Below are 11,020 nucleotides of genomic sequence, written 5' to 3'. Positions count from 1 at the left end.
ATATATATATATATATATATATATATAAATATATATATATATATATATATATATATATATATATATATATATATATATATAGGCCTTCAGATTTGTCTCTTAGGTTAATCATGTTAGGTTCAACCCCGCTATTTTTCTGAGAATTTGTCTCTTTTATATCTATATGGTATATTTGTGTATGTTTTATTCTACACTTCTATTTATGTATACGTCTGGATGTATATTTATGTTGTCCGTACCAGAGGATAGGGCCAAAAAGATGGCCTTGTGTTGTTAAGGTGCAGAGAAATATGTCCCTTCTCCTCATGGAGAATTTCATCTCAGTTTTGCTCTGGTCTCAATTTTGCAGGAGAGTCGATGGTGTATTGGTTGGCAAGACAGTGGAGGAATGCAGGCAGAGGATGGAATAGCAATAACTCTGTTAGGAGGTATCAGTTGACACCTTCTCTTACTTTTAAGAGAAACACATCTAAATTGAAGTAAATCCTTGCAATTTATATCGAAGAATGTTTGTGAAACTTAAGCTTGACCGTGCTCGATGATATTCCATTCCAATCTTATTTCAGCAAGCATGAGCTAGATAAGACATTTCAGGAATATGAATGAATGTAGGACAAAATAAATCTTGTTGTTGGTCAAGCTTGCAGCAATGCTGAGGGATTAGAGACAGTATAGATAAGAATGCATAATCCAAAATAAGTTTAAAAGTTATAAATCTGATAAAATGCTTAAAGCTGTGGTAAAGCTGTTGTGTTGGAGTTTAATGATGATTGCTAATTTGCTATGATGGAAAAATCTTAGAGAGGCTGCTGAAGAGCCTATTAGGTCCTCCATGCTCTGTCAATGCTGTGGATAGGGAAAATTTGCATAACAAGTCCCTTTAGCTGATGAAACCTTTCGTTAAAGTTCCTCATTAACTTAATTAATTAACAATGCACAAGTGGGGGAGCCTTGCGCTACGTAATGTGGTAAGTAATCATTCCTTATGCTTAATCATCAAATAATAACATCGTCCTCTCTATTTCCAGTGGCCGGCATCGCCCGCTCCTCCTAGGGTGCTGCCTCCTTCGTTTTTCTGAAATTTGTTCAGATCCAAGAAAGCCAGAAGAAAGAGAAGGGAGATGGCTGTGGGACAAAGTGAGAAAACAGCGGAGGAGGGAGCAGATTGGAGAAGGGTGGCGGTGGCGATAGTGATGGTTGAGCAGGTTATGGCGTAGAGGGGATGCTGTAGGGCAGCCGTGGGTGTTGGTGGTATCAGAGGTGGCAGATTTGAGCGGAATTTTTGGAGAAGGGCCTAAAAAGTTTAAAAAATAGTTCCTATCTCTTGCACACATGGTGTTAAGAGGCTATTTATTTTGGCTTGCATTTGTCTTCTCACGTGCTAGATGGACGTGCATACATTGCTAACACGACGCCAGCTCTAAGGGTAGTATTTATTCCACTTTAAAATAGTCAGAGGGCAATAGGACCTCCCAAAAGTACAGGTAAAGATAATATTGGTTGAAGATGTAGCAGTACTGGAATACTTTTTCTAGGCCTGAGTGGAATTGAATGATAATTCTGTCATACATTCTGCTTCATCACTTGCATCCAATGTTCTTCTGTAATCCCTTTCTTTTATCCTTTGAAATATTAACACCATACACTGATACACATTATAATTTACACGAAAAAGTGTGCAGCTTTCAGAATTGAGCTTAAGTTGATAAAACTATTGATAGCTATTTGACAAATATTTTGTTGCAGATCTTGTGTTATCAAACAAGCTAGTTCTGTATGATGTCGAAAGCCAGACCATTGGTTGGACTGAGTACGACTGTGAGTATAGTTAATTGATTGTGTTTCTTCTGTAGTCTACTCCATATTGAAATGAATCGATTTCCAATATCATTCGTGGCCTTCTACATACATATGGAAATCAATCCATCCTTTCATTTCATAAGACGCCCCTTCTATCTGAGATTTAGGCGTCTCGCTTGTGTTTTGGTTGCTCTACTTCCTAGTTGTTGTTAATGCTTTCCTGACTTTTACACTACTGTATTTTTTCTCGTTGTGATTTGCATGCTTGCTTGGAGCCAAGGGTCTGCCGGAAACAGCATCTCTACCTGCATAAGGTAGGGGTAAGGTTGTGTACATAATACCCTCCCCAGACCCCCTATTTGTGGGATACACTGGGTTTGTTGTTGTTGTTGTGCTATTCTTCACTAGCACTCTATAATGAAAGAAGATATTGATGCTTTCCTCATGTTTCAATGTTTTGCATAGTTATTTGGATTTTGCAGAATCTTCTACTGCATATGAATACCTTTAAATATCTTCATATATTAGCTATAAAGTGCCTTCCTTTCTTTCTATTTTCTCAGGTTTAGAGACTCCATGTTATTACGATGAAATGTTATGCTATACTCAGTGCATTGTTTATAATTTCCTTGGAAGATTTTTCTTTCAGCATTGGACTTCTCCTCAAGTATTTGTTGTGTTAATTTCAGGCTCTTCAACCATCCAACTCAAATATGAAAGCTCTGGAAGTGCTGGAAGCGCGTATACTGTGGCTTCTCACAATATTTCATCAGCTTCTACTGTGGATTCAAGGAAGGCTTTTACATTCTTCTTGTTAATCATTTGCATCCTGAATAATTTGTTGAAGTGATATCATAAACAGCTGTACAGGTGGTCATTTTTGTATCATAATATCAGAAATTTGAAGGTTTCGACATGTTTCATTGGGCATATAATCCTTTTCCTTGGTTACTTCTGATGAAACTATCATTAGCAGTTTCTCTTCTCAGCTGAAACATGTAAGAACAGTTCAAATAGAAGCTGGTCTAAGTACTTACCTACTATTACAGACAGTAAATATATTTAACCTGGTTTTATAAGTTAGTATTAGTATTCTCTAAGGAGAGCTCCTATTCAAATGAACCCGTAACTAAAGTACTACATCCGCCTAGATATGCATGTATATATATATATATACACACACACACATTCCTGGAGAAAGTTGCTTGAAGAAAAAAAAAAGGCACACCGGTGCACTAAGCTCACGCAATGCGCAGGGTCCCGGGAAGGGCCGGATCACAAGGGTCTATTGTATGCAGCCTTACCCTACATTTCTGCAAGAGGTTGTTTCCACGGCTTGAACCTGTGACCTCATGCTTAAGAAAGATGAATCTTATTTATAGCAGTATAATATTGAACAAGAAATGGGGTACTATCACTTTTAACCCGCGCCAGAAACTATTTACATTCGGTAACCGAAAAAGTGTATAAAATTTGTATAATTTTTGTATATAACATATAGAATATATATATATATATATATATATATATATATACACAAAAAAAAAAATATACATTTTTTCGGCTATTGTTTTAAGAGCGGCTATACAGTGTCATTTTCCCAACAAGGAAATGCCGTAGCCAATATTCTGGAAGTTGCATGGGAATTTTTAAGCATATATTTTGCTGAAACTGATGGATTTTAGGTAGCCCTCTCCTTGTTAGCCTATCCATCCAATTTTAGAAAATTCATTGGATTGTGAAGTTGCTACAAATCTCGAAGGCAACTGCAATTGAAAAAGCGTCTTCATTTCAAATGAGACGATGTTTATACAACACCAATGAATGCAAGACATTTATATCAAATCAACAAATACAAGGCATGTATCCTTAATATACACATTTATCACTTAAGTAAAGAAAATCTTCACTGTGATTAGTGATCTTTATAAGTCCATCTAATCACCAAAGAGGCTGGAGTACAATACATTGTTATCAACTTAACAATGATAACAACTCTTGCAACATTTTGATACAGGAAAAAGAAAAAAACAGGAGGAAAATAGCTAGTATCCAAAAATTTAGAAGACCGCGAGTTGGATGTACAAAAATTTCTGATTCTACATACACTTGAGAGAGAAAGAACGACTCCCCAGACACTCTAATATAGCCCAGAACAACATGAAATGGCCCTGTTTTTCTTTTATCACCTTACCCGTCAGTAAATAAAAGAGACAATAAAAAACAGATCATAACAACTAAATAAAATGGAAAATAGGACAGAAATAAACCCAGACTCAGGCACTTCACCATTTTACTCTCTATTTCTTCTTTGACTTTGATCCTCCAGAAGCTTTCTTCTCTTCTTTGTCTGGCACAAACCTTGGTAATGTCATCACTGTGTTCACCCGAGATACCCCTTCGAGCGCAGACCATTCTTCCCCCATCTTTGGTAGCAACTCTTCCTGTTCCGAGGCTTCCTCTTTGCTGCCTGCTGAAACTTCTTCACCTTCTCGAACAGTACCAACGCGATTCAATGCAGGTGGACTAGGTGCAACATCCATCTCGTTGCTACCTTCGCTCATTCCCATTACAGTCTTGTCATTGTCTTTTGTAATGGAAGCAGTAGAGAAATTATTTGAGTTTGAGTCTAGGAAGAGGCAGACAACTGCACAGTCATCGACTTTAGAAGTTGGATATGTAGTTTTCCAGGCTCGAACAGCTACTTCAACAAGTGATCGAGCTGCCAATGAACGGGATGAAGCCGAAGCCACAATCCTCACTACTTCATCATTTGAAAGCACATCCCAAATCTGTCAGAAATAGCAAACTAATTTGATTGGCGACGAAATAAATGTTGGATCCGAGAAATACCAAAAGCAGGAATTCAAGATTCTTACCCCATCTGTCGCCAGAACGATAAATTCATCTTTCTCAGATAAACGCCTATAAGAAATTTCAGGCACTGAGATGACACCAAAATTCTTGAGGCAAAAATCTCCAAAAGCACGGGCCATGGCAAGTCCAGGAGAATCGCTATTTGGCATCCACACTCTTGCAACGTCCGGTTCATCATGAAGAGAAAACACTCGCCCTTTACATTTGCGAATCCTCTCAGCCTCCGCTGTACGTTTAGATAAGCAGAGTTAAGAAAACACTATAGTGAGACGAGAATCAGTAGAAATTAATCAAGTCACCTATTCAAAGGGAGAAGAATTCTGCTTTCTACAGTAACCATTTCGTGGATGCCATAACCCTACTACCATATGGCATTTCATCTATCCTGAAAAAAGCAACTGTTCCTTCAGGTCTAAAATGCATTTACCAGCAAAGATCTAGAAATGTGGATTCAGCTACACTAGATCCTTGCAAAAGCATCTCATTTGTCAAAGAACTTCAAAAAGTAATTTCCCTCCTTGGAATAGATTTCCCGGTCCTTTTACTTGTCTTTTCCTTCCACTTCTAGGAGACTGTATCGCATTCCTTCGTTTTACATGTTTACACTAGATCCTTCCAAAGGTATCTCATTTGTCAAAGAAGTTCATAACATGAGTGGTTGAAGTACATGATTAATCATAGACACAAAGGAGGTATAATTACCAATCACTTCACACGTCAAAGAGAGGTCGAAAAACTTGCTCGATTACTTGATGCTTCTAAGAAAAGAAGGCATCTGTGGACCATAGAAGCAAGACGTAGAGAAATATAGAGAAAATTGATAAAGATTTCAACAGAAGCTTAACTAAAAAGAACTTGAAACTTTACGAGAACAGTGGGGGAACCTTCTGTCTTCTCTTACTTCAATGGAGAGAAAAGCTCACTAGCTTAAGTTTGTCTAGACATCACAAGAGACTCATGTGATGGAAAATGAGTATGAGAATGGGACAGCTTAGCAAGAATTTCAACAGTTATCTATCATGGATTAGTTTTTTCTTTGTCACACATTTTCTTTGTATTCGGGGACGAACTTAGACCTAAAATCACATGGAGCCATGGAAGTAAACTGTCTTCGATAACCTATAATCCCTAAAAGAACATGTGAGATTTTAAAAAATTGAAAGCAAATTATCCAATATGCGCGAAACCAATCAGCTGGAACAAAAGGTTACTTGTTATGGTGACACTTATATTGTGTCTCATGTTCACGAGAAGATCTTTTTAATTTGGCTAAAGATCTTTGTGTCAATGTAGAGATATATGTGAGATTTAGAGAACCCTATTTTTAGACAACCCCTAGTTTATCTTAACAAACAGTTTATTGAGTATTAAAAGAAATGGCCGATTGAGTGTAATTGATATAGAGGATTCATAAATGCAACCTCAGAATAGTTGAATGATTGATTTCATATATGTATTAATAGTTTGACCCTAAGTACGGTAACTTTACTCTATCGACATACTCGCCTAAAAGCAGATGATCTTACTAGCAGTTCCTGCTTAACCAGTCCCCTCAGAAGGAATCTTACCCATTGACAGATGAGATCCTAATCTTTCTACAACACTTCAACCAATGAACGAGAAGGTTTACAGTTTTGACTATAATCAACTTATCTCAACTAACTAGCAATTACATTTTTCCTACTACATCATCAATCTAAAGAGGCTGACTGCGGCAAAACTAAAGTGTGTACAGCCGCACAAGGCAAAAACAGGAAGGAAAAGAAGAAGATAGATACATCACAGGAAGGAAAAAACAGATTCTATAGAAAGGAAGGAAAAAACAGATTCTATACAACACTTAGGGGCTAAATACAGAATCTTTTTTTCTTGTGGGGCGGGGATGCATGAATGTTTAAGATTAACAACATGGTGTCTTGTCAAATCTGAAGGCTATTTTGCAAAAATTTTGCTCTGAACAGCTCACATAAAATTTAGCAGCAGATAGATAAGTTCATTAAATGAACAGAAGATGAGTGGTAATTTTGTTGATCAACACAGTTTTAAAAAAAGAGAAGTGTCAATATGCAGGCAGCAAGACAAAGTCATGTATGCACCTGGTAAATTGGGCTTAAGATCTACTGTCAATTGCACTGCAGTAAGAGAATCATTGTCGCCTCTCGTACACAGCACAGCTCTAGAATCCCCAATATTTCCAATAACAAGATCCTTACCCTACCAAAAAAACAAAATAACATAGTTCATCTTCAGAATAAAATAAGACAAAATCCAGCTAGCTTCAACTTTCTGAATATGACAATGAACCTGTTTAACTAGGGTTACTGCTGTTGTTCCACTACAGAGGCAATCGATATTGGTATAGCTTCTCAACTCTCTATCCATAACCTTATAAGCCTTCAGAAATGACTCCTTCAACGTTTGAAACACCTCTGTGTGCTTTTCAGTATCTTCAATATCAATTGAGACTCTCGACTCCTCAGAGATAAGGGAAGCATCCTCAGGATATAGGCTACTCCCTCTGTTGAGGCTGATCTCTCTTAGAACATCCTCACTTTTTATATTAACTTCCCAGTGCGTGCTTAGCTTTAAAGGAAGAGCATCTCTGACTCGCTTTGCAACCATATGACCGTAAGGACCATGGCCGTCAAAAACACCACAGAAAACAGTATCTGTTCTGGAACCAAAATTCTGGAATATATTGTAAAAGCATAATTAGGAAATGTTCCCCCACAGGTATAATCTATCTAGAGAGAGTATTCAGTAGCCAAGCATTTCATAATGTCGTATTTAATCTTCTTCTACAGATATACACTTACAACATAGAAGCCAGGAAATAACGTATTATTTAACTTTTAAACGGCATGTCATGTAACTGTGTACTTATCCATGACTAGAAGTATCTAATATACTGCTTGCTTGTATGATGTTATGCCCACCCTCAATTCATTTGCTCTTAGAACCTATCACTTATGCCTTTTCTTGGGGGAGGAACAAGTCAAGTATAAATAAGATGAAGTTCCACAACTTAATAAAATGTGGAAAGTTAACTTAAACTAAAGAGGGAGATTGATTTTCAATTTAGAAGATCCAAACATGACTTTTGCAGAGCAACTTAGAGAAAATAATGCAGTTTAGCAGATCAGTACAAAATGACGTATAACTCGAGGATACATTTTTGTCCCCTCTAACCTAAGTTGCTCGGACTTGGGTGTTGGGTGCGGGTGTCCGATACGGGTGCGGATCTAGAGATCGGATCCTTCGTGATCTAAAATTTAAGATTAGGGGGTACGGATCCAAGTACAGATACGGGTGCGGAGTTTCGACTAAAAATAATTCAAATATCTAAAAATAGAGTTATAAAGATATATCTAAATTATGAGATATTATATGAAAAACTTACAAGATTCTGAGATGGAAAAAATATTGATCAAGAGAGAATCTGAGAAGGAGATAATAGGAAAGGACTGACATAGAAATTTCTACATACAAAGTATTCCGTTTTCTTTAATTTTACCCCAACTTTTGTTTTGATTTAAAAAATCATTGTATTTATCCCGAATTTTTCCGTCAATTTTGGTCAAAGTACCCAAAATCGAGTGACCAGATGCGGTACAGATCCCACACCAACACCCACATCGTGTAAACACTAGGGTGCGGCATCGAAAGTGAAGAGTCCAAGCAACTTATCCTCTAACACGTATGCTTAAGAAAGTAAAAAAACAAAAAGCAGGCCTTGAACAGTAAAAACTTACCCGCACCAGGTGTTTACACAAAGCAAATGAAAGCAAGACATATGTCTTGCATATACATTTTTTACATTTACTCATGGTTAAGTGATATGTAGTTTCACTTTGATTTGTTGATTCTTAAGGTCAATTATGTAGTTAGGTATGAACACCTCTTGCGGGTAAGTAGCTGATCAAGAAAAAGAGTTGTCAACTATATAATTACTCACAAAACTAAAAAAAAAGAGCAATTCGGTGCACAAAGCATCCCGCTTTCACGCAAGGTCCGGGAAGGGCCGCACCCCAAAGGGGTGTGATGTAGGCAGCCTACACTGATGCAAGCATCAATGGCTGATTCCACGGCTCAAACCCGTGACCTATAGATCACACGAAAACAACTTAACCATTGCTCAAGGCTCCCCTTCAAAACTGTCAAAATAATATTACTCAAAAAATCAGGTGGTGGTATCAAGTTTTAAGTATATATATATATATATATATATATATATATATATATATATATATATATATATATATATATATATATATATATATATATATAGCTAACATTATTAGCTGTATATATATAGCCTGAAGTAAAAATAACTATCATTAGCTAACAAAACTGGGATCCAAAAGATAACTACCACTTAACATTTTAGCCCCTAGTTTCTTTCACTGCAGCAATGACCATATGCATTCTGGTGGTAATGAATATTGCAAGTTAATTGATTATCACAAAAATAGCAAATAGAAATTCAAGGACTAACCTCCCAAACAATCATAGCATCTTGATTAGTGCCTTTGTTGCCCTGCTGACTGAAGAGTGAAGCCACCTCACTAGAACCATTCAAGAACATACGCCCCGGTATCCTATGCAGCAGTTCTTCCTTATGATAGTCGAAGGAAGAATTTCGCGAGCCTATCCTCTTTTTTGAGCTCTTCCTTTTCCTACTTGAAGATGCAGGAGAACCGGGATGAGGACTCCTGCTTTCAGATGATAAGCAGGACCCCATCCCGAGCCCCCGGACTATATTCAGTAAGCACTCCAGAACAGCAATATAATCAGACACCCTATTTCCCGTGTTCCGATCCGTATTAATTATCCTTCTTGAAAATCTTCAAATTCTACCAACCAATCCTCCACTCAATCCAATCACTTCATCCCATAATTATACAAACAAACAAACAAACAAACAAACAACAACTACTACTACGCCTCAGTCCCAAAAAGTCGGGATCGACTATATGAATCCTCCCTGACAACGTTACCAACAAAAGAGGAAAAAAATCCAATAAACAGACTGCTAACCACAAATCCACTTCAACTCCAAAAGAGTCAATATCCAATCCACCAAAAAAAATCTATCAGAATCAAAAAGTTATGAACTTTTCAACAACCCTTGAAAGATCATGCATAAAAGAACAACTCTCGAAACAATTCCTCTATGAATTATCACAAATTTACAGTTCTTGAATAATAATAATAACTGCAAAGAAAAATACCCACTACCCTTTTGCTCCCTTTCTAACACAGAAAGGCAACTTCAGATATTGCAAACACTAAAAGGGGCATTAAAACATAAAGAGCAGATCTATCAAAACTGTACCCTTTTCAATTTTTTAATAGCAATAACCCCAAAAGATACCTTTTTAATTATCACCTTTCACTTACAAGAAGGGTCAATTAGTGACCAGTATCAAGAAAATGTCAAACTTTATCAAAACCCCACTTCTAATTCAGCTCAATTAAGCTCTAAATTATGTATGAATGGGAGGATTTTTTTTATTTTTTATTTTTGGTTAAAAGGGTTGAAGTAGAATTAACACAGTATAGTTAGAAGTGTATAAAGAACAAATGGATAAAATTAATATGGATAAGAGGCGAAAGAGGGGCATAGGAAAACGGAAAGTGAATGGATTAATGGAATTGAGAGGATAGGAAAAGAAATAGGAACGGCAACGAACAACAGCGTGACACACAGCACACACAGAGAAAACAAGACTGCAAAAATGGCGCCGATATGACTTTTTTTTCAGGAGAGAGAGTATATAATACAGATTATAAGTTAAAAAAATTATACATTTACTTAATTATAATTAATAATAAATGTTGTATAAAAATCAAATATCTTGCTTTTACTTATTCGACTTAAAAATATACGTGTAAGTTTTTACGCATTAATCACTTAATCATAAATCATAATTAATTGTTATGTATATTGATATAATTTAAGAATGTTAAAAAGCTAAATTCCTTAATTTTGTAAAATGTGTATATTTACAAATGGATAAAAATGAGAAGCTTTAGTATTAAATGCCCGTTTGAATTGGCTTATTTTAACTATTTTTAAGTCAAAATAACTTTTAAGTCATTTTGTAGTGTTTGGATAGAGTTAAAAAGTGTTTTTAAGCTAAAATGACAAAAACAAGCCAAAAGCTAGAATTTCTAACTTATGGCTTAAAAACTATTTTGGCTTAAAAGTCACTTAAAATAAGGGGGTATTATCACTTTTAGCCCACGCCGGAAACTATTTACATCTGGTAGCCGAAAAAGTGTATAAAATTTGTATAATTTTTGTATATAACATACAGAATGTGTATATATATATATATAT

The 11,020-nt window shown here is 36.2% G+C and overlaps 2 protein-coding genes across 3 annotated transcripts in view; one reads left to right on the top strand and one right to left on the bottom strand.

Annotated features, from left to right (window-relative positions):
* The window catches only part of LOC109225425 (aspartic proteinase-like protein 2), a 9,600-nt gene extending 6,847 nt beyond the window's left edge, over window positions 1-2,753 (top strand). The window contains exons 8-11 of one of the 2 annotated variants that reach the window (XR_002067915.1): window positions 350-428; window positions 1,029-1,484; window positions 1,747-1,818; window positions 2,490-2,506. Coding sequence is in view for 1 of the 2 variants with exons in the window: in XM_019390082.1 (XP_019245627.1) it covers window positions 350-428; window positions 1,747-1,818; window positions 2,490-2,650 (312 nt within the window). In the remaining variant the exon portion in view is untranslated. Of the gene's footprint in view, window positions 1-349; window positions 429-1,028; window positions 1,485-1,746; window positions 1,819-2,489 lie in introns of both variants that reach the window. The other variant, XM_019390082.1, reaches the window with a different exon arrangement.
* LOC109225424 (probable protein phosphatase 2C 33) lies at window positions 3,667-10,438 on the bottom strand. The gene is made up of 5 exons (XM_019390081.1): window positions 9,173-10,438; window positions 6,982-7,365; window positions 6,774-6,891; window positions 4,680-4,903; window positions 3,667-4,592 (listed from the first exon to the last, which is right to left on the bottom strand). Exons 1-5 carry the CDS (start codon window positions 9,416-9,418, stop codon window positions 4,101-4,103), a joined length of 1,464 nt encoding a protein of 487 aa, XP_019245626.1. The 5' UTR covers window positions 9,419-10,438; the 3' UTR covers window positions 3,667-4,100.

Source organism: Nicotiana attenuata, chromosome 5 (genome assembly GCF_001879085.1).
Source record: "Nicotiana attenuata strain UT chromosome 5, NIATTr2, whole genome shotgun sequence".
Taxonomy (NCBI): domain Eukaryota; kingdom Viridiplantae; phylum Streptophyta; class Magnoliopsida; order Solanales; family Solanaceae; genus Nicotiana; species Nicotiana attenuata.
This window is presented reverse-complemented; position numbering and strand designations above follow the sequence as displayed.

What these genes read in the sequence shown, in the direction of transcription:
- LOC109225424 (XM_019390081.1), bottom strand. Translation starts at nt 9,418, where the DNA reads ATGGGGTCCTGCTTATCATCTGAAAGCAGGAGTCCTCATCCCGGTTCT. An exon ending in CAGTAACCCTAGTTAAACAG is followed by an intron (nt 6,892 to 6,981) that starts GTTCATTGTCAT and finishes TTTTTTTGGTAG; the next exon opens with GGTAAGGATCTTGTTATTGG. An exon ending in TCTTAAGCCCAATTTACCAG is followed by an intron (nt 4,904 to 6,773) that starts GTGCATACATGA and finishes CTAAACGTACAG; the next exon opens with CGGAGGCTGAGAGGATTCGC.